Source organism: Mustela erminea, chromosome 18, assembly GCF_009829155.1.
Source record: "Mustela erminea isolate mMusErm1 chromosome 18, mMusErm1.Pri, whole genome shotgun sequence".
Lineage (NCBI taxonomy): Eukaryota > Metazoa > Chordata > Mammalia > Carnivora > Mustelidae > Mustela > Mustela erminea.
Window position 1 is genome coordinate 38548385 of NC_045631.1, and position 26338 is coordinate 38574722.

General features: G+C 43.2%; 1 protein-coding gene across 2 annotated transcripts; it reads right to left on the reverse strand.

The window, feature by feature from the left end:
• Positions 1-336: 336 nt before the first annotated feature.
• On the reverse strand, positions 337-26309 carry KPNB1 (karyopherin subunit beta 1). 2 transcript variants are annotated; one of them, XM_032322362.1, is made up of 22 exons: positions 25949-26308; positions 25787-25845; positions 23414-23596; positions 19654-19854; positions 18639-18791; positions 16489-16548; positions 15805-15894; positions 15336-15446; positions 14448-14549; positions 12254-12478; positions 10895-11086; positions 9996-10126; positions 8366-8513; positions 7966-8037; positions 6636-6780; positions 5450-5532; positions 4723-4830; positions 3961-4104; positions 3746-3851; positions 2958-3072; positions 1998-2159; positions 337-1051 (listed from the first exon to the last, which is right to left on the reverse strand). In XM_032322362.1, coding segments are annotated over exons 1-22 (2631 nt in total). In that variant the 5' UTR covers positions 25989-26308; the 3' UTR covers positions 337-1050. The 2 variants fall into 2 exon arrangements, with proteins under 2 accessions (XP_032178253.1, XP_032178251.1); XM_032322360.1 differs by lacking the exon at positions 337-1051 and having other exon boundaries at positions 1994-2159; positions 25949-26309.
• Between the last annotated feature and the right edge of the window lie 29 nt (positions 26310-26338).

Below are 26338 nucleotides of genomic sequence, written 5' to 3' on the forward strand. Positions count from 1 at the left end.
TACATGTCAGGAGAGAACGAATTCTTTTGTGCTGCCAATTCTGAGCATCTAAATTTTGGTTTGTTTGGGCTGTGGCTTTCTTTTGTTTTTGAAGTTTGCACTCTTTATTTGTAACAACTGTATTTTAATTTGTTCTAGATCCTCTAACTCCGAGTTTTTCTTTCTCCCCCCTCCCCCCCACTTCTACATTCACAGTTGAACCATATTATTTAGGAAAGGCGCTTTGATGAAAAGATCAGGATACGGGAGCTCTGACCATTCGTCAGTGTTTTCCCTAGAAGATAATTAAAAACAAAACAAAAAAAAAAGAAAACAAAACAAAACCTAAACAGCGTCTTTCCTTTTTTTTTTTTTTTTTTTAAACACATCTCTTGTGCTGCATCAGTAGACAGAACTTCGGTTAGTTTTATGAAATGCAACATCTAACCCCTTTTTTTCTGGGAAAAAGAAACTGCAATGACTTGAAGTTGAGAATGTGGATACCGCCTCACTCACACACACTCATTCTCAGACTGTAAAGAATCCCTCACCCTCCTTTTAGCCGGCACGCGAACAGTACCGTGTGGCAAAGGTACACCAAAGGTGGGCTTGAGACCCAGGCTCCATCTTCCTTATCAGTAGCAAAGGCCAGGCTGCCTTTTACAACAAAGCACCACAGCTGAACCCAGTCCCTCCTCCTCTCCCAAACCAGTCACTCCACTCGGCACCGGCCAAAAGACAGAAAAGCTAGTTCTAGCCTCTCCTGGGAAGAGATAACTTTCTTTTTTTTCCCCCTAAGCAAGTAAATCCATCGTTTTTCTCTTTTCCAAGATGGCCGACGTTATGGTTTTCTACGAAGTCAGTGCTTACTTAGCTCACTAACAGCGCTGCTGTTGGCGGCTGCGGCTGCTGCTGCGGCAGGATTTTCAATGTGGTGTGTTTTCAAGCCTCACTCACTCATCCTCTCATTCCCAAACATTCAGCATCCGTGCACACTCCTCACTTCCGGGTTTTTCAAAAGATTGGAGATTTCCAGTGGGGGTCTCAGGTTATCATCCCAATGGTAACAGATCTAAAAACACAGATGGAAAACAGGTCAACTGTGAGATCAGACAGCCAGGAGAGCCAAACGCTTCTCTGACTCCCACAATTAAGTGCTCATAAACCCGAAATCAATCTGTCAACTTCTTGGGGATTTTTTTTCTTGTTTTCCTATGCGCCAGCTACCTGTTCTCATTAGCACCTACATTAGAGGGTGGCAGGGACACTAAAAAGATAAAACTGAAAATAACCAGTTCTACTGAGGTCTTTGGAGTAAGACAATAAGCACGTGAGAGGAAAATAAAACTACATTTGAAAGCAGGGGTCAGGGACGCCTGGGTGGCTCAGTTGGTTAAGCAGCTGCCTTCGGCTCAGGTCATGATCCCAGCGTCCTGAGATCGAGTCCCACATCAGGCTCCTTGCTCGGCAGGGAGTCTGCTTCTCCCTCTGCCTCTGCCTGCCATTCTGTCTGCCTGTGTTCACTCTCTCTCTCTCTCTGACAAATAAATAAAAAAATAAAATAAAATAAAATAAATTAAAAAAAAAAAAGAAAAGAAAAAGAAAGCAGGGGTCAGACAACTCTTGACTTTGGCTACCTTCTGCAGAGCCACACGTCTAAAAGCATGGCAGTAAAAAAAGTAAACAGCAGGAGGAAGGGAACAGGAAGCAGAAAAGAGAATTCTGGGAAAATACCATTACTAATGATTTTATTAGGGCCCAAAATCATTTGGGGACTTCACTGAATTCTAGTTACATAAGTTCTGTTCTTCATCACCCCAAGTAATCGAACATTGGCTCAAGGAAAGATTGAGGTTGCCCGGCCCTTCCACTAGTACAAGCCTGAGGAACAAAGGCACTTATATGGGAAAGAGTACAAAACAAAATACCAAGAGAAAGGCAGCCCTTGTGGGAACCGTCTGAAGAAACTGCCTCCTCCCCAAGAAAGGAAAAATAGAGCAGTAGAGATAAGCTCTTACCAAGCTTGGTTCTTCAATTTCCTCAGTTCTTTTGTTGCCCATGTAGCAAGGGTTTTTGCTTTGTTAGTCTTCGATCTCCGTCCTTCCGTTAACAGTTCATGGATCATTGGCCTAGCTTCTACTAACTTCAGTACATCCTTCCCAAATGCTGTACACAAGTCCCTGTGCAAAACACACACACCTGAGAATGTGCTCCCAGCCTCATCCCCCTATCCTGTTTTGAGCCAGTGCTAAGCTAGTTGTGGGTCCCTTGGAATTCACCTACTTTTTAAAGCTGAAAGAAATTTTTGGGTTAAGTTCAGCACCTGCCCTAAACAGATACAAGAAATGAGGTCTGAAGAGTCAGGACGACTGACCCGGAGTTCCAACTAATTCATGGTTCTTTCTTCTAGTCATGCCTCAAACTTTCAATAGAGGAGGCTAAAACATAGACAAACTGTTGAATAACCTCAGAATACGGGATGGACAAAGATCTGATGATGCTTTACACCTCTGAGACCTCCACAGACTTTAGCGAAGAGAAATTACAAGTCTGGAGGGTCTGGAATGAGACCAGAGCTAAGGTCTGGAATGAATGATCATCTGTGAGAACTTTTAACAGGACACCATGGGTTCTATTAAAGAATTATCCGTATCAAAGAAGTGGATAGGGGCGCCTGGGTGGCTCAGCAGGTTAAAGCCTATGCCTTTGGCTTAGGTCATGATCCCAGGGTCCTGGGATCAAGTCCCACGTTGCGCTTTCTGCTCAGCAGGGAGCCTGCTTCCTCCTCTCTCTCTGCCTGCCACTCTGTCTACTTGTGATCTCTGTCTGTTGAATAAATAAATAAAATCTTTAAAAAAAGAAAAAGAAAAAAGAAGTGGATAACTACCATCCAGGCTACCCTCAAAGTTCTTCACCACAGGTCTTCTCACGTCCCATGAGAAGTTCTAGTCAGCTGTTGGAAACAGGATTTAACCTACCCTATCAGTCCAGCAGCACAAGCTACTACTCCGTCTGTATGATCCTCATCTCCAGCAATGTGGTCAATGAAAGACAGAATAAATTCTACTCTGGGTTGTACCAGCATGACATCCGCTATAATAGAAACAGAAGGTCTGATGAAGCTGTCCCACCTTTGGCAGGACTACACCCCATTTCGAAATTTCCAAATATACTACCCCGCACCCCGCCCCCAATCAGGCAGGTTTCAGGAGGGAGAATTAGTTGCATATAATTCTACTGAACTGTTCTTCCTCAAATTAAGAAGTCATTCTTCACACCAACAGGAGAGGCAGCTGTTCTTCCTGTTACAAGCAGAAATAATAGAGAAGGAATGGAGCCCTTCCTCTAAGCCCATGATAGCAGAAAGAGACAAAAGACAAATATTTCCCCAGTCAATTACAGGAACATCAGGTGGGAGAGAAAATGTTATCTCCCGGTCTTTTAACACAATTGCCCCGGAGGTGTGCATATGCTCAACAGCTGCCCCCACCTTGGGGCGGGTGTAGACATGACCAGCACCAACAGCCCTGCTGGGTCCCATCCATTACGAGGCTCAAGAAAGGTGAGACAAAGAACTAAGTGGCGGGGTGGGAAGGAGAAATCGGAAAGACTGTCTCTTCTTCAAAAGCTACTCTCTTAATGAGGGTACTATTCCTTCTCCCCTTCCTTTAAGCAACAGGTGCTAGTTCACAAGCTATAGAACCAAAGACACAGCCCATTTGGCTACATGAACTCTGGACTAAGTTCACTGGGTTTTATACTCAACGGTGCACGTTCTCCTGGTCTCCCTTCAGTCCCTGGACAATTCCGGTGTAGGCCTCCAAGCAGCCTTCTCTTAGCTCATTCAGATAATCCACCATGTCATAGTCTGACTGTAAGAGACAAACAGAATTTCCATCAAACCCAGAGCCTTTAGTTGTAGGACTGTCACAAGTCCACTCATCCAATCAGGCTGGACTTAAAAGACAGCTGGAAGCTCACCTTGTCCACCTGGGCTTGGGAGGCCTGCTGAAGAGTATTCAAGACAACCTCTAGATATTTTTTAAATTCTCCACCAATAGCAAGGGCAATATCACCAAACACTGACAGAATCTGTGGCTTCACAGACCTGTGGACATTTTCATTCTGACCAGGGAAAAAGAGAGAGAAGAGCAAATCAATAAAAGCCAGAATATTTGGTCCAAAGATTAGAGAAACATTTTTTATAATAAATAATTGCTAATATGCTTTGTACTGACCTTAAGGATATACACAAAAATTGTTAGTGGCTCTCTCTGGACAGAGGGATTACACATACACTTTACTAGCCTCCCACCCCCCCATTTCATTGAGTATGCCTTCTTTTATTTTATTTATTTATTTATTTATTTTTAAGATTTTATTTATTTATTTGACAGAGAGAGATCACAGGTAGATAGAGAGGCAGGCAGAGAGAGAGAGGGAAGCAGGCTCCCCGCTGAGCAGAGAGCCCGATGCGGGACTCGATCCCAGGACCCTGAGATCATGACCTGAGCCGAAGGCAGCGGCTTAACCCACTGAGCCACCCAGGCGCCCCAGAGTATGCCTTCTTTTAATTAACTTTATAACCTTACTTTATAGAATCATCTTGTGAAAATGAACAATTCCCTTCTTCATGAGCCTACTGCCAATATTCTGGCAACTGATAACTCCCTCTCACTTAAATTTTTAAACATCTTTCCAGATTTCAAATACGTAAATTAGACTATGTGTACGGATACTCACCCCCAGGTTCTCCAGCAGGAGCTGCATCACCTCATCACAGAAAGGTAAGATGTTGGACTGCAGAGCACGGCACAAGTCTCCCACTAAGCCCACAGCTGCCAAACAAACCTGAAAAGAATCAAGGAAATGATCTTCCAAACAGAACAGGCCACCTGCAGGGTAAGGCATTATTTTTATTTAGCCCCTGGTTCTTTATCATTTGGGCCTAGAGTCGAAGAAGAAAACATCCAACATCCTCCCTCTCTGAGATGAGTTCAGGTTTGTTTTTGTTTTTGTTTTTAAAAGTAGGCTCCATGCATAGCATGGAACCCAGTGCAGGGCTTGAACTTAAAACTCTGAGATCAAGACCTGAGCTGAGATCAAGAGTTGGACACATAACCAACTGAGCCACCCAGGTGCCCCCAAGATTAGTTCATTTTAACAATCCACATGGCAGGGAAAGAGCTAAGACTCTCCAAGATATTAAGAAAGGACGGAAATGACAATATCCATGGGAATGATGGTGGCAAGAGCCCGGTGGTTTAAATTAAAAAAAAAAAAAAAACAGAGAAGGAAAAAGCCCTGCTGTCAGGTGCTATTCTGGGCCATCAACTACCCTGGTTTTTTCACTGACTGCTTCAGTTCCACACTCTCAGACAATACAGAGACCAACTGGACTTTGCAACATGAATTAGTTATCAGGGATAAATGAGAATATAAATGTATTCCTTTGGAAAGCACAGATTACCTGGTACTCAGCATAATTTTTCAATCCAATGCCCAGGAAGGGTTTAAAGGCCTCCATATACTTTAGGAATTCACCACCTAACACTGCAGAGAAACAAAATGTAAGCACCACAGGATATCACAAAAATGAGCAAAAATAACCATGCCAACTCTCCCAAAATGTATTCACTCCAATCAACAGGTTGGGTGCAGTGTGAGTTAATTACTGACTCTATCACAAAAACAGTAAGGTTGTCTCAGACAAGCCAAATTCTTAAGTGCTAAAAAAGGCCTAACTCATGCCCTAAAGATGATGTGAAATCTCCAGAGTGGGATTTCACTATGGCTACACCCAACAAACCAGCAGTCTTTTTTCAAGGGTTAATTTTCCTTGGATGAGCTAACGATACTGCCTCCTGGCCACCTCTTCATCTGATTATAACATGTCTTCTCTGGCAGCCAGCTTTAAAACAGGGTCCATCCCTGAGGAATTCCATTAAGGACATATTTTATAAGCTCGCCAGGGAAAGCAGACTGGGCTTCCTTCTGAATTAGCCACTACAGGGGCCAAAGTGAACCTCCTGATGCTAGTAATAGGTATGGTCCTCAGGAGTGGTCCTTGCCTAGCAGCCTTGGTCAGTGTATACACCACACAGGCCAACCCCAAAGCAGCATTCCAGGTTTCTTAAGTGCCCTTTAATGTGCTTTTAATGGCCCTTCAACGAGTCTTAAGCAAGCATGGCTTCCTCAAAGCAATTTTGTATAGTCAGACATGTAACAACCAGAAAACCAATTAACTCCTAGAACTCTCAGTGTTTCGCTCCATCCTATTCTGAGCACCATGACGTGTCAAGCTAGAGTCCAAAGCATTACAACCCAAACTAGGAGATGCCAAGTGCCAGGGAAGAAAATGGAAACCTTTGTGTCCTCGATCCTTGAAAGGAGCCAAACCTCAAGCAAGTGAGTAGACTTTCAGAGGAAAAAGGAACCTGCCAATGTGAGTTGCAGCTGGCTCCTCTTCATTTCAAGAGCAGCGGTAAGGCACTTATGGACAAATTTACTCTTATATTCAATCCAACTTTGCACTCAAGTCATGCCCCAGTAAATGAGAAGACAAGACTATGCTTTCTGTGGTCAAAAAAATTCCCCATGGCTACTGCAACACTTGCATCCTTAAAACAGTCCCTGCCTGATTCTGGCTCACTGACCTTCCACCAGTGTGCTGACTGCCATTAGGGCATCCTCTTGCACTCCCCCAGACCCAGCTGTGCTTTGGAACATCCTTAACAGGGAGGCCATGACCACATCAGAGATCTGCAAAGCATCCTGATGTTGCACTTTTCGGAGAACATTCTGTGAAATGAAAAAGAGTTCAGGTTGTGTTGATTACAAACCTGCCAATCAGAACACTATATCCACCTTTTTATAAAATCACCTGAGCCCTGTGGCTTTTTTTTGGAAAGACCAAACACACTCCTTGGGCTCAAAAGCTTTAACAGTATAAATCATCTGCAACAAAACATACATTTTAACATCCCTCCTATTTTCCAACTCTGAACAAACACAAGATGATCTTCCATGGTACACGAAGTCATCTCTTCCCCAATTCATTTACTCCTGACAAACCCATCAGCAGCCTCCACAGTCCAGTCTTTCTGGAACAGCAGTTGCATTTATTTCAGCTTTTAAGTAGGACAGATTACATTTCAGTTCTTACCCATAAAGCAAGAAAGCAATACTTCTGATATCCTATTCACCAATGATGAGCAAGAAGTAGTTCTGATAAAATAAATTCAACCTGAATTCTCCTAATTCAATATTCCTCAAACCTCCCTCCTTACCCTTTCATTTGTTTCAACTAATGTCACCAGATCATTCCTCTATTTCTCTGATGACTAAAGAAAGATCTTAACAGTCAAAATTTTTAAAAAGCAAACAGGTTTTTTAAGTTTGAGCAAGAAAGAGAAGGGAGTTCAGAGAGAAGATGACCTAGTTAGCATCACTCAATACTAAAACCTAGTATCCACCTGAGCCTTATGACAAGTTCTAGGGTTTTCCTGATTTTTGGTAAAAGAGGGAATAGCACCTCAGTTACTTCAGGAGTCCAGTCATGAATGAGGAGTGATTTTAATCTTTCTAGTCTCCCCTCAAAAAAAAAATCTACTCTGAACAACTGGTACAATAAATAATTCGAATTATAATAAGGCTTCCAATAGGAACTGTTGTTTCACAAGGCGATGGCAGAAACTCAAGGCTGTATTTTTAGCAGAGTGAACCACAGCTGGGAGCCAAATCTCACTGAGCTACCTTTGGACAACCCAATAAAAACCAAAGACTAGAAGCTGTCCGCACAAAATCATTGTACAGCTGGAAGCAACACCACCAACCAAGTAGTTTCTTAGCCTACACTGTGCAAAAGACACATTCTGTCTAGAGAAGAAAATGGAAAATCACTCTCCCAATCAACCACCGATGAAGGCCTTTGGAGAAGAATTTCTGATCAGCATCAGAATGGGTGATAAAACGCCGTCCTCATACCTGAAGAGTTGCACAGAGCAAAGACTGAAGGTCATTGAACTGGATCCTATCGGATGTGCTCTGGATATGTGACTGCAAGGAAAAGAACATCATCAAACTCTGAATAAACAGCTTAGCTCTGCACTCTCTCCATGCTTCTGTTTTTGCTGGGTTTGCCAGGACCATTAAACAATCTTTGTTGATACTAATGCAGGAAATAACAAAAAACTTACATTAAGTACACATTGTGATACACTTATAAGTAAACTTGGATGAGCAATGCAGATTTAAGTGGCAACAGTTTTTGTATAAGCATTCTACCTTTCTGAGAAAAACACACTTTCACGTAAACGTGAACACAACCACCTACAGAGGACGTGGCCCCGCCTTGCCCCACGGTACCAGCCTGGCCCAGACTCACCTCCATCTGGAGCACCTGCTGCAGTCGTTCCATGATAACCAGAGTAGTTTTCTGAACTGCAGGATAACAATCCTTGGCACTATTTTTCACAATTTCCATCAGAGATTCATACGCAGAACTCCTCAGGTTGTTCTGGTGTCCATCAGGTCTGTAAGGAACACACAACAATCCGAAAGTCTTACCCGAGAAAGAAGAGAGCTGTAATAACCTAGACCTTGTCTCACGAAAAATAAGGAATCCAGAAACCGCTATGATTGTGAATGTGCTTTGAGTTTGGCAACACAATACAACCAGGAACCAAATTTCTAACTGTTGAGCCAATGGCTATGTTCACTAGGGGTTTTCAGACCTGGCCTGGTTACACTTCAGAATGGTGTCTATGGAAATGGGCTAAGTTATAGGAAAAAAACTAGTTTAAAATGCTGAAGAACCCAACTGACAAGGTCACCTAAATAAGAGAAAAAGAGCTCAGTTTTCTTCATTTGTCTGCAAGAGATGGTATTATACATAATTTTGGTCATAACAGAGATGGAATTAGTTTAGCATGGCAGAGTTTACACCCTGCCTCCTTCCTCATGATGTCTTTTAAGCATGGCTTTCGGTATAGCTCACATAAAACCAAAATAATTAAAGGTTGTCCCAACTTATATCCCATTGAAACTACATTTCAGGGATCCCTGGCTAACTCAGTCAGTGGAACATGTGACTCTTGATCTTGGGGATGAGTTCGAGCTTCACACTGGGAGTAGAGATTACTTAAAATTTTCAAAAACTCATTTATAACAACTTATTTTATGCCAAGTTCTTCATCTATTATCAGAAATAGTAATTAATGATCTGGCATGGCAACTAAATCCATGATGAGAGCTATTTGCCTTATACAGAAATTACAAATTCCTGTTAACTGTAGATACTACAAAATGAAGGGACCTCTCTAGATCAATTCCTTTTTTTTTTTTAAAGAGAGAGAGAGAAGGGCGCCTCAGTGGCTCCCTCAGGTGGAGCATCTGCTTTCTGCTCAGGTCGTGATCCTGGGGTCCTGGGATGGAGTCCTGAATTAGGCTCCCTGCTCTACTCTTCCCGCTCCTCTCTCTCTCATGGATGAATAAAATCTCAAGAAGAGGGAGAGAGAGAGGGAGGGAGAATGGGGGGAGGGGAGAGGGTGAGGGAAAACTGAGCAGACTCCACACTCAGCCCGCAGTCAGATGCAGGGTTTAATCCCACAACCCTGAGATCATGACCTAAGCCGAAATCAAGAGTTGGGACACTCAACCACTCAACCAAGCCACCCAGGTGCCCCAGATCAATTCCTCTATATATGAGACTATTTTCTGACTTTACTTTAACCTGAACATTCTAAGGTAGACAGAGTCAACATTTTCTGCTCTCTTTTTTTATGTAAAAGTAATCTCTAAGCCCAAAGTGGGGCTTGAACTCACAACCCCAAAATCAAGAGCCGTATGCTCTAATGACTGAGCCGCCAGGTGCCCCTTTCTCTTACCTAAACAAATCATCTACTATATGATTTTTTCAATGCTTCCTGTTACTATGTTCCTATGATTAGGCTAGATGCCCCTCACCCAGGGAAAGGAGTTGGATGCAAAGACACCACCCGGTTCTGTGTAGTCACCTGTCTGTGGTCTCCAAGAGCTTCTGAACTATGAGTTCAAAGGAAGAAGATAGGCAATAGGTAGCTGGTTCTTCCTGATCATCAGCCACATCTGCAGCTTCATAAGCAGCTTCAGCCAGACTGGAGAAAGCCTTAAGATCAGACAGAGTTTTAATATTAGTTCTATAAAGAACCCTACCCCAAGATAACCTCATTTTTCCTTAACATACCATGGGCAGTATTCCTTTCTAAATGATCTAAGAATAAATCAATGCTAGTGAATCCTTAACTTTTTCTGTCAAGGTCGTCTCAAGGCAATCTCCTTACAGACACCCTTAAAATTCCAAATTTATTTATTTATACTGTTTGTCCCACCCCAAATTCTCTCAGCAGCAGCAGAGTACTTTCATCTATCACAAACACTCACCACTACTTCTTTCTCCACTTACAGAAAAGCAAAAGCCCCACTCCTTCCTATCTGATCTCCACTCCCCAACCCCCACCCCCAAAGGGCTCTAATGAACTACCTTCAGCCTGTACTGACTCAGCACTTGGGCCGCCTACCTTCCTTCCTTTTTGCCCCTTCTCAGTAATGATACTTTTTGTAGCCAGCAGCTCTCTACCTTAACCAAAATTTCTTGTCCCCAAGCAACTGAGAAAAAGAAAACCAGGTCCAGATAGTTTTCCCACTGGGTTAGCATGACTATTCTAAACGGTTTGGGAACTAGTCACCATGAGTCAACAGCTCCCACTGGCTCATGCAATTGGCATCCCCCACATTTTAACTGAAGAAATTAGGAAGGAGAAGCTATTCAGAAAAGGCCTTCCAGTGAGGTAGACCCATTTCTCTCCCACACCTCCTACCTCCTCGAGAATGGCTCAGCCCTGCTGCTTATCTCAGTCGGAAGAAAAACCCTTACCCAGCACACATTTGAAGCCACTCTGGGTTCAGCACTGAGGCCCTCAATCAGACACTGCAGCAGGGGAGTCAAGTAGACATCATTGATGGCAGCTTCAGGGAGCAGTTCACAAATCCGGCCCACAGTCCATGCAGTTGTATCTCGAACAACTACACTGGGGTCTTTCATTAATTCTATTAGCGTGGGCATAGCCTGCAAATAACAGCAGTTGTTAGCAGAGCCAAGCAAAAATTAAAATTCATGTTGGCTGAAGAGAAAACACTGATGGTTGGGATTTCTTTCAAGTTTTATGCAAATAATCTCTACACCCAACATGGGGCTCGAACTCTTGATCCCTAGACCAAGAGTCGCATACTCTCCCAAATGAGCCAGCCAGGTGCCCCCCGATGACTGTGTTTTAACCTGAAGCATCAAGATAGTTTGTCATTTTAAGATACATCTGTCACGGGGCGCCTGGGTGGCTCAGTGGTTTAAGCCTCTGCCTTCGGCTCAGGTCATGATCTCAGGGTCCTGGGATCGAGCCCCACATCGGGCTCTCTGTTCAGCGGGGAGCCTGCTTCCCCCTCTCTCTCTGCCTACTTGTGATCTCTCTCTGTCTATCAAATAAATAAATAAAAATCTTTAAAAAAAAAAAAAAAAGATACATCTGTCACATGTCCAAGAGTATAATAAAATTAAAGTGAAAGATGAAATAGTCCTCTCTTCACCAAATCCCAGTGCAGAGCCTAGTACGGATCCTTCCACCAGCCTTTTACTGACTCACTCAGGTGATGCGCCTAGAGGAGCCGTGACGGCATCTGCCTACATTCCAAAAGGCTCAGTTCCATATGCATGAAACTCAATTACAATGGACTCTTCTATCACTTATAACAGTAAAACAAAGTATTTCCACAAAACTTTTCATTACAATAGATACCATTTTGTCCTAAGGACGGAATCACCACATCGCTAAGTGCATCACAGGGAAGGTTTATGATACAGCAGTAAGTGAAAAGACAAGTTCTAAGGCTACTGCCCAGTAAGAACTCCATCCTGTTGCACAAACATACGTGCATACAGAAGAATGTCACACAGGTAAACACTAAGAATTAACAAAGTTTATCCCTGGGCAGTGGGATTAAAGATGACTTTTTCTTTTGGGCCTTTTCTGCATTTTTTTCAAATCATGACTTTTGTTTAAAAAAAAAAAAAGGTCAAGAAATACAGTTTCTCCTTCCTTCACTGACAGCAAACAGCAATCCAGAATAACCTGTTTGGATGACTATGCACAGTTTTGTTTTGAAAATATGGGCACACTTTCAAGGAAAAAGTTCAAACAATGAATATCCCCCTTACCACTCCCAAACTCCCTCAGCTCACCTGGATGACAAGTGGTTTGAGTTGATTAGGCTCCGGTCCCTCCAAGATGCAGCCAAACGCCATCACTGCCGCGTCCCGGTACCGCCAGTCAGGGTTCTTGATGTGTTCTTTGATGAAGGGGAGGACGTGTGGGACGATGTCATCTTCACAGCACGTGGCCAGGAGCATGAGGCACACGCCTGCCGCTTTGCAGGGGTTCCAGTCATCGTCGTCATCATTCTCATCCTGACGAGGGTATAGCAATGGTCATCGTTTTGTTCAAGGAACACTTTAACTAAAAAAACCTAGAATTACTAACTCAAAAGGTCTTCAGACTACTCCCAAATGTCACTGGAATTTAAGTTTGGGGGATGTAAATAAAATATAAAACCTTTATATTTTCATTTCTTCCACAAAGAATCATCACACGTAACCTCTGTTAAATGAGATGCAGACAGAGCGAAGTCCTACCGGGTACTATATAGTGGGATGGGCCAGCCTCCACTACACACAACCACGGGGATGGAACTCGAACAGATAGAGAGCAAAAGGCAGAACAAGAGGATATGCTGTAGGATTCTAGTTATATGAAGTCCAAACTCAATCAAAATTAACCTCTAGCACTCAGAGGGAGACAATGAATGACTAGGAAGAAGGCATGAGGTGGCTTCTGGTGTGCCACTAATTATATGTAGTTCAATGAGAAGTTAAACAAAAAAAAGATTCCATGCAGACAGATCTCCCCTGAAAGTAGAATTCAAGGTTTTTCTTCCTTACTGTGACTATTCCTACCACACAGTAATTTAAGGTAGGCTGCCTTCTGCAGCTTCAGAATATTACATACCCAAAGAATGACTTGTTCCCAAATGTGAGAAGCGTAACAAAAATATACAAAAGCTAGGAAAAATACTAAGGCCAAAAGACACAGAAGTAACTGTTAGATTGGATAAAGAGACAAAAATTTGAGAGAACACCCAGTCCATTTCAGACCAAATACATCTCTAGTTATCTTTTATGACTGTTACACTAAAAGAGTCATGTACTTTCCTAAACACAAATGACATTCCCGGGTACAGGGAAACTTTCCAGTGCTCCAAGTCATAGCAGTGTTCCCTCGGAGCACCACCGGCTCTCTGGGAACGCTCCACATGCAGCAGAGAGGAGGGACAGAAAGAATCTTTCCAAACACCATACCAAAAAAAGCCGTGATGCCTAAAGTCAAAAGGGGACAATGACAACCAAGATATACTTCTTATGAAAGAATTTCTTTATTTACTCATTAGGCCCACATCTTCGTGAAGTCTTGTTGCTTTTATTTTGTCCTGAATGTTACTGATGTTAATGATCATGAATGATCTTTTTTTTTTTTTTTTTTTTTTTTTTGAGAGAGAGAGAAACAGAGTGCAGGCAGGGGGGTGCAGAAGGAGAGGGAAAGGGAGAATCTCAAGCTGGCTCTACACCAAACAAGAAGCCCAACATGGGGCTTAATGACCTCACCACCCTGAGATCATGATCTGAGCCAAAATCAAGAGTAGGGACACTTAACAGACTGAGCCACCCAGGCGCCCCCAGAATAATTCTTCTCCAACCTCATCAGCATTTTACTTCATTTAAGATTTTGTATTTTATTTGACAAAGAGATAGAGAAAGAGAGCACAAGCAAAGCGAGTGGCAGGCAGAGGGAGAGGGAGAAGCAGGTTCCCCACCGAGCAGGGAGCCAGATGTGGGGCTTGATCCCAGGACCTTGGGATCATGACCTGAACGAAAGGCCGATGTCCAACCCACTGAGCCACCCAGGCGCCCTTCATCAGCACTTTAAATGTATGTACATACTGTGAACTCCTGAAAATAACTCAAAATGTTAGAAGGTATTCAAGTGGCCTGAAACTAGTCCATCTCTCTTGTCAACCTTTCTTTACTGCAACTTTAGTACTGTGTGTGTCTTGCATTACTTTGGACAAGGTATAGCACTCGGGAATCCGTGTGTGTAGCCTGTGTCCGATCGAGGCCGAAATGTTCAGACCCAGCTCTCCTTCACAAACAACTCAGAGCCTAAAGGATTTTAGAGATTGAGTTCAGCTATTCCCAGTCACCTATAACAGAGCATCAACCAGCTAAAGAGTTGCCAAGTTTTTTCACAGAAACTGTTCCAGAGCAAACCAACCCTCGACAATGTCTCACAGCTTAACCAGTTCGATCTGCAAGGTTAACTCACCTGTTTCGTGAGTGTCTGTGTGAGGATTGGAACCAGGTACTGTAGTGCTCCCTTGGCATAAAACTTGCTGGTGTGCTCAGGGGGTCGTCCTTGTTCTGCTGCCTGAGGAGAAACATAAAAGCAAATTCTGGACGGCAGCAAACAGGCTCCTACTAGAGGCCTACAATGCGAGCTGCCCAGGGGTTTGTACAGAAATACACAGAGCAAAGGTAACATCCTCTGTGATCTTTTGGAGGTCCTCGTTTCTTTGGTCTACTTCAATGGGATTCTTTGAGGCCATACATATAATCCACCTTAAAGGGCCAAGGCAACCTTAAGAACTACCTTTCTTTTTCACAAGCCCAATTCATATTAACAAGCTGTCATCTAACTAACCTTCGGATCAAGAGATGTACTAAGTTTACGTAATGATGTCAAAAATAAATCTGTGTTTCTTGAAGTGTGCAAGACAAGGCTGGAAACAAAGCTTGAGTTCAAAGATTGCAAAGTGCAGAACTAGCCCCCTTGTCTCTATGCAATTTCTTCACCAAAGTTAGTAAGCTATCAATTATGCATCCCATGTTTTTGTTAGGACTTCCAAAAGGAAGTAATTCAGCACTGCACGTCACCTTGTTAAACTGTGACTGCCTGCTGCCCCCTTGTGTTCATTGTACTAATATCAACATTTATAACAGATCACGTCTGGCTGATCGGTAAAGCATGAAATGCCTCATTACAGGTCTGTCTCCCTCCTGAGGGGCTCTGGCTAGCAGAGAAAGCAAAATCTCTACAAATGGAGATGCCCTCTAAGCCCAGTCAGAATGAAGCTCTCCCAGAGGAGACTAGTGCCCACAAAGGAACTATGTCAGAGAAACAACTCTCCCCGCTCCGACTCTCTCCCAGGCTCACCTCGGAAGCCTCAATGGCCAAGTCCATTTCTTCATCACACACATTGGACCAGAATTCTATCCCTTGTAGGGCCACCTCATCAATGTCACTTTTCATTGCTTCAATTGTGATCTTAAGAGGGAGGGAAGAAAAAAGACATCCCAGACCCCAAGTAAGTGCTGGTTCGAGTTAGACCCCTCCCACTTCCAACCGCAAACATTCAAGTGTCAAAAATGTAGATTTATGAAAGCTGGGTCTGAAATGAAGGGTAGAAACAGGAAAAAGACTTTTAAAATACACTCTTTCCCAGCACAAAGACAGTACAAGTTTTTCTGGCACATTACTGATGGCTTAAACATAACACTCCGACTCAAGGAATTTCCTTGATTTCATAATATTAAGGAAAAAAATTACAGAAATGACAAAACAGCAAGAATGAGGAGTTTTACAACCAGTTACATGCTCATATACATAAAACAGAAATACTTACAGCAAAAAGAGCGGGACCCATATACGTCTCCATGTACTGATAATACAAGGACATTATCTTTACCAGATTCTGTAAGGCAGCCACTCGTACCTTTCACAAAGAAAAGATTAGTTTGCTATTTAGTTTAACAACGTAGTTTGAAAAAGGTAAGTCACATAAATGGGTTAGTAATGTAAAGGGTCAACTGAGTAATGTCATCTGGGTAATGTCAACATTTCCCCCAAAATCAATCTCTTCTCTTCCCTTTTTTCCATCATTGTTATTATTTCTTTTTCCTCTTTTTTTCCCCCCTACTTTAAAGGTGCCTGAGGAACCTACAGAGGACTAAGCTCAGGAATGCCACTCAGACTGGATGATACTCCCACCTGTTTCAAGGGTCAAGGTTTAGGTTACAGCAACAGCAAAGCTGTTTGAATGGCTACAATGAAAATCAATCACTTGTGTAACTTACAGCAATTAAGTAGCAATGGTGATCAAAAACCATTTCTTCCTTAAACGTTTTAAGAGGATGGCAACTTCCATTATGTTAACTTTCTAAGAACTGTTTTTCCCTCTTTTATTAAGAATAGCATTAGCCAAACCTTATTTCTGAAGCACCTGATTCTCAACATTACAAACCACTATCTAGAGATGGCGTTTCCCAGGAAAGACAAAGCTAGGTTTTTCACCGGAGCTTCCACTCACCCTTGTATCTGGACACTGCGTGGCTTCGCAGACCACCTGCATGATGAAGTGCCTCTCGGACTGCGAGAAGAACAAAGATCAAGAGAGTAAGTAGAGTACCAACTGCATATATGGAGACTGCTAGACTAGCTCTTCGCAGAAAACCCTGTACCCCCCTCAGGGACCCCATATCCCTGAACCAATCAAGCAGCTTTTCCCTGACACAGCAATGGCATCAGGAAGGCTATCAAGAGTCTGCCTCCCATGTCTACTACATGACCCGCCCTCGAAAGAGGTCCCTAATCTTTTAATCCCCAAAATGACCTTCACAAACAAGACTCCAAGGAGGAAGTAAATAGGAAAATGTAGGTCACAGGGTTTAAATAAAAATGGTTAAAAAACCCCCCAAAACCCTACATTAGGAAAACCCATTTTTTTGTATTTAAAATTTAAGAGAATTCAAAACATCTGCTTTACTTCAACATAAATTTGTTTTCTGGGAGATGGCAAACCCCCATCAAATATAGTAAGATACAAGAGAAGAGAGCAATGAAATAATTTGCTACTATTCCAAGTCTTCTGAAATCTTAAAGGAGGGAGTCTATCTAGAAAAATTACAATTAGAACTGCAATTTGCTTTGGCTTCTTAGACCTCCCTACTTTGTCCACAATAGGATCAAGAAATGGCAAAAGGCACAGCTCAAGTGTCAACAAACAAATATATTTGCAGACCATATAACTACTGATTCTCAGCATAGATCTAAAAGAACTGAAAGCAGGGCCTCAAAGACCTATTTGTATACCTGTGTTCATAGCTGCACTATTCACAATAGTCAGATGAACAGAAGCAACCCAAATGTCCACTGACAGATGAATGGATAAACAAAATGTTACCTATGGTATATACATATAACAGAACAGTATTCAGCCTGAAAAAGGAAATTCTGACACAGGCTATAATGTGTATGAACCCAAGACATTATGCTAAGTGAAATAAGGCAGTCATAAAAGACAAATTCAAACACTGTATGACTGATTCCACTTAAATAAAGTATCTGGTGCAATCAAATTCATCGAAACAGAAAGTAAAAAAGTGGTTGCTAGGGCCTGGCAAGGGGAGAATGGGGAGTTTTTCAATGCAGAGTTTTAGTTTTGCAAAATGAGAAAGTTCTGGCAACTGGCTGTAAAACAATAGGAATATACTTAACACTATAGAACTGTACACTTAAAAATGCTTAAAATGATAAACTTTATGTTACTGTATATTTTTTACACAACTTGAGCAATGGGAGAAATACTTTCAGACAAAATAAACTTTGTTTATATATTAATTTTCTCAAAAGTACCTTCCAAGGAGTTATGAAATAGACCAACTCACGTAATTTTTTTAGGGGTGCCTGGGTGGCTCAGTTGGTCAAGCATCTGCCTTCAGCTCAGGTCATGATCCCAGCGTCCTGGGATCAAGTCCCATGTCAGTTCCCTGCACAGGGAGGAGCATGCTTCTCCCTCTGCCTCCACTCCCCCTGCTGGTGCACACTCGCTCGCTCTCTCTGAAAAATTTTTTTTTTTTTTAAATTAAACTCTATACCCAACAAGGCGCTCAACTTCAAGACCCTGAGATCAAGAGTTAGATGCGCCACCAACTAAGCCAGACAGCTGCCAGGTTTTTGGGGTTTTTTTTTTTGGTTTGGTTTTTTTTAAAATAGTGAACGTTATAAACTCCCGTGTTTTTTAAGATTTTATTTATTTATCTAAGAGAAAGAGAATCTCAAGTAGACTCTGTGCTGAGTGCAGAGCCAGGCATGGGGTTCAATATCAGGACCCTGAGTTCATGACCTGAGCCGAAACCAAGAGTCAGAGGCTCAACTGCCTGAGCAACCTGGGTGCCTTTAAGAAAAAAAACAAAAAACTTTTTTTTTTTTAAAATCCCAGAGCATACACACACTTTGATCTGTAAAAGGAAAAACCTAAGCTTAGAAACAATTCAGATCACACTTTTCCCAAAAGCAAAAACCTACTCCGTGGCCATTTCTCACACAACACAAATCTTCACTAGAATGGAAATGAGTGCACCTAAACAAGATGGTTCTTTCTAGACCACATAAACACTTTTCATTTAACTCTTACTTCTTCCCTTCTGAACATACACCTTTTTGTCATAAAAGACTCACCTCTTTGTCAAAGTTTGCTTTGGTGAACTCCAATGAGTTCAGGAGTGCATTTGTCGCCGCCAGCTTCACATTATTACTGGGCTCTTCTTTCCTCATCCCCTGGATTATAGCAGTCAGAATCTCATTGGATTTATCCTGTAGTTGCTCTGGGTCCTGAAACAAGCAGAGAAGTGCAGTGAGTAAAATAATGAGCTCATGACTAATCAGCAGTCCTTTTAACTGTGAAATCCACTCGAGTGAGTATCCTGACTTTCTCTGATCTTTTCCCACACATTTCCATTTAGGGACAAACCACTTGCAAAATATCCCGGGGCCTAGTAGTCCAAAATTGAACTAAAACAAGTTAAATCCATCAACTTCATCTGATTTCTTAGCATAATGATTCTAGGTATGAAGTAATGCCCTTTTTTCCTTCCCCCTTCTGTACAAAGGGACATGGCAGTCTGGTGTTCTTCCCAGGCCATCTGTATCAACTGTCCGGGCACAACACCTAGGCAGTCTAAGTCCAGGTCAAGTGCGGACTTCCTGTTTCATCAAGTCTGTATATGGAAACAGACACCCAGGTGGTGGCCTCGGCAGCAGCCACAGTCTCAGGAGCGCTACATTTCACAAACTGCTGTGCCTTCGGTGGCTAAGCCAACCACAGCAAGCGCTGGCAAAGTGTTTCTGTGAAATAGTACATGCAGAGTAACACAGCATGCTGAGGTACACTAAGGGATCCGAGTCAGGGATGCTCCACAACCAGCATATCCTCTTTTAAAAGTCTAGAAGCCCCACCTCTCCAAGCATACAGATTTCTACTCTGAGCTTGGGATCCTCAAGGCATGATTAGCAATGTGAGGATAAATCAGCTATCCAAACACAGAAGTCTAGATTAAATAAAGCAGTACTACTTGCAAAACATTCTGTAGCAGCTTGGCTTTCTCCATCATGTAAGAAAATCCTAATACCCCGCATGTCACAATTAAGAGGGAATCAGAGCTATGTGAAGTTGGATACAGAAGGCTGTACTTACTATATCTTGGCAAATGTAACCAATAGCTTCCAATGTTGACTCTTTCATGTGCTCTGTGCTGTTTGGGTTTGTGACATTGGCCACCAGCTGAGGAATGAGTTCTGGCCACTGGTTCACTGGGATCTCTGCACAAGCAATACCAGCCACACATTGTGAGGCAGAACTAGGCCGGTAAGTTTCTGTGCCCAAAGTCTGCAAAACCTGCACACACATACACAAAACGAAAGATATCAATTTCTAAAACTATTTGAACACATTCTGCCTACCACGCTTCTTACATCAGTCTGAATTTTCTGTAACACACAAAAGTAGAAAAAGGCATATACAGTATAGTCAGCCGTCAAATAAAACAAACAACCAGCCTCACTAACACCAACACAATCAACATTGCTCCAGAGCCTAGAAATGAAACCAATCGTTCCCTACTTCCAAAAGGACTTCTCCAAAGCCAGACACCTCATGTCAATGTTCAATGCAAGGTAAGAAAGTGATAGTCAGTAGGGAGACAATGTTAGAAGGCAAAGGAGATGACAAAATTCACCTTCTAGACTCCTTGCAGGAAGTACAATGTTAGGATGCTAATAGTCTTGTTTTGTGGACAGAAAATGTGAAAACTTCAGAAAGAACCCAATTCTGGGCATTCAAATGGTTCTAATTCACAGATCGCGGTTTAGTCTGATCTAAGGAAGAGATCTTCTAGCTCATGAGATATGGAACAAGCTTCCTTTCCTCTGGTCAATGACAATTTAACACCTGGGGTGACTTTCATAGAAAGGTCTTGGTCGGGGCGCCTGGGTGGCTCAGTGGTTAAAGCCTCTGCCTTCAGCTCAGGTCATGATCCTAGGGTCCTGGGATCGAGCCCCGCATCGGGCTGTCTGCTCCGCGGAGAGCCTGCTTCCTCCTCTCTCTCTCTCTGCCTGCTTCTCTGCCTACTTGTGATCTCTGTCTATCAAATAAAAAAAAAAAAAAAGAAAGGTCTTGGTCAGGGGACATCACTAGATGCAGATACAATGTTACTGATGTCACCAACACCTAAGAATGAATCCTTACTTAACTTCCAATCTGGAAGGATTTGTTGTTTGCCCAGGAATCCGAGAACTCTTCTCTCCACCATCAACAGATAGGAAGAACTAGTTAGATATGCCAATTAAAATGGGATCCGCGGGGCGTCTGGGTGGCTCAGTGGCCGCTGCCTTCAGCTCGGGTCATGATCTCAGGGTCCTGGGATCGAGTCCCGCATAGGGCTCTCTGCTCAGCAGGGAGCCTGCTTCCTCCTCTCTCTCTCTGCCTGCCTCTCTGCCTACTTGTGATCTCTCTCTGCCAAATAAATAAATAAAATCTTTAGAAAAAAATAATAAAATGGGATCCGCTTATCATTAAATGTGTCTTGTTTGAAATGATTATCATACAAAGATTTATGTAAAGCGTAAAGGCACAGGTACAGATAAAGGATGAAGCCACAACTGACCCAAGGTTAATCATTACCACCATCAGCTAATTCAGTCAATGAACTCACTAAGAATCACCCGTCCACTCAAAAGGCAAACAGTTAACTGTTCCTGACATGAACACAGGACAAAGCGTAGCCGCCAGATATTCAGGCCAGCTCTGCTGACTGGGTCAGGTCACTTAGTATCCTGCTTTGTAGCTAATAATAATGAACTCCCCATCTTTCCCCCATACAGTATACCATCATCCCTGCCCGCCCCACTGCCAACAGCTCTCCCAGTAACAACTGTTCTGACTGATTCTAAATCAAGGTTTTGCTCTCTAGGGTTACCAGGGCGAGAATGGACTTTAAGAAAACCTGTATGTCAAAGACATGAAGCGGAGAGGCAGGGATGAGATGACCGGTCGAAAACAGCAGGGGCTGAACAGGTACCAACTCAAGTGATGAAGGGTTCCAGTTCAGGGTGCCTTTATACTACACCACACCATAGCCTGGTACAAGATGAGAGCACCGACTCCCACCATACCTTTACTTTCTTCCTTTAAATGGCTTTTCGAAGACCCCTAGTTAATATTGCTTGAGGTGATTTAGAGACCATAAAAGTCCAACTCTTAAGGGCAGAAAGGTTATTTTTTTGTTTTTTTAAAACCTAGGGGGTAATCCTAATAATAACAGCCAATTATCAGAAAGAAGAGGGATAAAGGAGGGACCCTCAACTGTGTCCAAGACCCACACTACAAAAAAATAACTATCAACACTGAGAAAGTATTCTTTACCACAGGTGCTATGAAAGGCGAAAAGGGCCATGATTAAATAATTTTCTTTCATGCAGAAGGGTTCAACAACACATATAATATACAAAGTCTTAACCAAATTTTAACAAGTGTTAAATGCCCGAAAGAGCCAATTACAGTTCCAATCATGTCTCATTACATTTACTACTGCACGATTCTGCAAGATGAGAAACTGAATGGGCACTACAAGCACCAAGATTTCCAGTGATTGATGGAATAAACTTCAATTATATCAAGTTACTGAAGGGAAGATTAAAATGTTATTACATAAGCAGACCCAATGTGGACAGAAATAGCTCCACATATTCCAAAAAAGATTCAAAATAAGTTGGCTTTCATAACCTAGTTCCCACAGTCATGAGTACCTTCGTGCAAGACTAGAAAGACAAGGGGTATATAACTTAAAAGAGATATTGCTGCCTTAAAGCGCACAAATTTACCTAACGCTGATACCTCAAACCAGGAAATAGCAAATATGACGACATGTGCAAGTACACACTTAGGACCCCCTCCCCCACCGATTTCTCCTCAAATACCAAGGGCTAATTGCATGAATTACCATTTTCTGTGCCTTACCCACATAAGACAAACCACTAAAAAACCTCGTTAACTAGGGGGTGGGAAAGACATCTGTCCGTATATTCTGAGTTATCTTTTGCTGCAGCTAGAATTACGGATTTTAGCTCAACAACAAAGACACAAGACCTCCATGATGCAGAGCAAGGGACATTCAATTTTCCTCAAAACTCATCAATCCACTCCTTAAAGATCCTGATTAAAAGCCAGATGCTTCTAAACGAAGTTTTACATAATTTACTAAGTAGATAAAAGCATCATCAACTTCAAATTCTTATTTCACAAACTCTTTGGGCTTAAAAGGCCCAAGAGATTATTTAGTTCCCCTTTGAACTCCACATAGTGCCATGCCTAAACCACCAAACAGTGAAAATGATCTACAGCACAAGTTCGGCAAGAGCAGGGACTGGATGACTACGAAAAAAAAATCACATAGGAAGACAGGAACATCTAAAAAATAATTCCTGAGCCTCACTCCAACAAAACAGAATCTCTGAAAGGAGCTTGGAAATATATTATTGTTAGCAAATTCCCTTAGTGAGTCTCAGAGTTCAAGTTTGGGAACCACCAATGTGTATACCATGTCGATTCACCAGATTCTACAAATTCTGGCAACCAGTTAAAGGTGCCCAAACTGCTGTTTACTTTAGTTTCTGAAAAGAAATCCAACACACTCATTAATGGGAAATGACAGCACCGTACAGACAAGCTAAACTGAGAAAGAAAATTTAAATCAAATACTACCTTTATTGTCAAGTGAAGCTTAAGTCTCAGAAACCTATTACACCATCACCTCTATCCCATGTAATGACCAAAAAACTGACCAAGATGTTTCTTGTAGGGGGGTCCAGGAGGAAAGGATGGGGTGGGTGGGTGGATGGACGGTGAGGTTTCTTATTCCCAGAGGCTGACATGACCAAAAGGAGATAAAGTTACTTACATAATTCTTGACTTCCCGTCGAGCATTAGCATCAATTGCAAGCCACCTCTGCTGATATTGTGCCTTGATATCTGGATCTTTAGATGTCAAAGAGTTCTTGATTTGTAGACCAGCTGCAACTCTGGCAACCTGACTGTTTCCTGGATTTGCCAGCACTCTGGACAGTTCCACAAGGAAAGTGGGCTATTAAGAGAAGATGCATTTGTGAATGAAAGTATCTCCTGGCAATTTTACCAACTGAGGACAGTTTACAGAGCACCAACATACTGGGGGAAAACGAAATTCTTCAGGATATATCATAACATCTCATAAAATGCTAAAATACCTACTTCAAGACTCCTATAAATGTGTTACATGTTACACAAGTCAGTCACCCAACACCTCACGCAGCCTCAGCATTTATCGAGGTACAGATTTTCCTATCAATATCATTCTTAGTGCTCAAATCTTCACATTAGATCACCCTAAAATAAAGCCTGACAATCTAGTAGTCAGAGGAGTCTTCTATTTAACAATGCCTGACACTCAACAAATACTTGTTAAATGAATGAATATGTGAAGACAGGATAGAATGTAAAATTGTTTCCCTAAATTTAAGATATCTTAGTCCAAAAAGATTAATATTCAGGGCGACTTTTGATCTCATGCAGGCAGGTAATCTTGGATAACAGAGGTAAATACTTACAAACCTGAAACATGGATTTAGGAAGCTAGTCTTCTCTTTTAGTTTTAAATGTTCAATGAGAGAGGAACAATGAAAAAAGACTTACTTATAATTTTGATAATATTTAGAAACAGGGGAAAAGTGAAGAGATAAAAATGCCAAGACAAATTTGCCAAGAAAAAAGATTTTACATTTAACAGTTAACAACTAACACACTAAAGGCTCCTACACATTTTGAACTTGAGCTGTCCACTGAGCATAGTGCATTTCTGAAAACCTTTCTCAACCTTTCATAATGCCCAGATCCCCAAAACTACTCCCTCTGTTTAAAAATTTTAAGACACATTCCTCTTCCCTGCAGAAAGCTCTGTCCAAACCGAAGTGAACAGGAAAAACCAAAAGCAGACAGTTTCTTACCACTAACAAGTCCTGCAATCACATAAGATAAATCTTAAAAGTTTTATTAATTATGTACCACTAAGGAATGTTAGCAATGCCACAAAGAAGTTAAATGTTAGGAACAGGATAAAAAGCTTCTTGTAAATGAGCAGAAGCAGAAACAGAAATAAAACCCAAATGGAAGTATTATTGGTCTACGTTAGCAGGACAAAATCCTTTCTATGGAAAGTTAAGAATAAAAAGTAGTAAAGGCTAGCACCTAAGAACGCAATAAAAAAGAAAATCATTTAAGACAGCTTGTATAAAATAAGCAATGTCATTTTTGGGCTTATATTTCGTCTAGATTACAAAGGAACATGTTGGGTTACAATGTTATTTAGGCTTATTACCTATTACCTTTAAAAGATGTCAAGTATCCTCCACCTTTCCATCTGCTCCCCATCTCCCCCCCCCCCCCCAATAAGAGGGACATCAAAGGGAAATGTTACTGGCACACGGGCTGTTTCAACCAATCCAGCCCACATTTTATACAGAGGTCCAGTCTAGTGGACTTCTCTTCATTTTTTCTGTACCCCTTAAATATAAAAACGAGGAACTTTCCTCTGTGAATTCATCTGGGAACAGGCCAGATCAAGGATGAGCCTCAGCCTGTTATATGGGTACAACTTCAGTCTCTACCCATCGAAGTAAAAACAAAAAACAAAAAAAAACCCAACCAACCCTCACCAAAAAATAAATAACCCGAAGAGGAATACCCAGGAAGGAACGGGAGGAATATTGCCGGAGTGGGATAGGAGGTATTCGGGTGCCAGGCCTGGCCATGAGCTCAGTACTAAGGGGCATAGCAAAGGGTAGACTCTGGGAAGTAGGTGCAGAGAATCACAGGGGCCACGGGACAGGAAGGAAAAGCCGGCCCGGGTCAGAACAGGGCGGGCAGCTGAGCTCCGAGCTTCCACATGGCCCCTAGGCCCGGCTCCCCCACCCCCACCCTTGCTGAACACGCAGCGCCGCGCAACCTAACTTCCCTTCCCTCCCTCTTTCTCCCTCCCGCTGCACCGCCGCCCTCAGGCCGCACGGCGATTGGGCGGCAGTCACCCCGGCGCACCGCGCCATTGGCCAGCTGCCGGGGCCCGGGGCGGGACACACCCACCGGCTTCCCGATGGCGGGGTTAGGTTGGACCGGGGTGGGGGGGAGGGGGACGGGATGGGGCGGGGTGGGTTCCCGAGGCCTGGGCCTCCAGGAGGGCGGGAAGGCCCGCACGCAGGGGATGGGTGGACGGCGGGATGGGACACGGCGGGGTGGCACGCACCAGGTTTTCCACGGCCGCACGCTCCAAGAACTTCTGCGCCGCTTCCAGTTCCAGCCGATCTAGGGGGAAGGAAAGTGGGAAGGGGACAGGGTCAGAGGGGCCAGGGCTTCCCCTCCCCCCCACCCGGTCACCTCAGCCCGACCCCCGGCCCCCGCGTCCTACCGGGAGAGACGGTCTTCTCGAGGATGGTGATCAGCTCCATGGCGGAGGTGGTGGCGGGGACTCCTCCTAAGACGACGGTCCGGCCTCTCGGGCGGCGGCTCTAACTGGGGATGGGGGTTGGGGGTCGGGTGGGAAGGGAGGGTGGGGTGGGGGGCGGGGGTCACCACAAGCCCATTCACCGGCTCCCTCTTGGTAGTCGCCCCGGCTCCCTTTCCTTCCTCTTTTCCTTCCTTCCTCCCTCCTAATTTGTTGCTGGCGGCGGCGGCAGCTGCTCCTCTGGCGGCGGGGGAGGGACCCCGGGGGTAGCTCAGAGCGCGGCTGGTGCTCGGGTGGCGGAGGGAGAAAGAAGGAAAGGAGGCGGTAAGTGAACGGCGGCTCGCAGGGAGGGAG

What these genes read in the sequence shown, in the direction of transcription:
- KPNB1 (XM_032322360.1), bottom strand. Translation starts at nt 25,988, where the DNA reads ATGGAGCTGATCACCATCCTCGAGAAGACCGTCTCTCCCG. An exon ending in TGGGTCCCGCTCTTTTTGCT is followed by an intron (nt 15,447 to 15,804) that starts GTAAGTATTTCT and finishes CTCCCTCTTAAG; the next exon opens with ATCACAATTGAAGCAATGAA. An exon ending in TCCTGCTGGAGAACCTGGGG is followed by an intron (nt 4,105 to 4,722) that starts GTGAGTATCCGT and finishes TTCCCTGGTCAG; the next exon opens with AATGAAAATGTCCACAGGTC.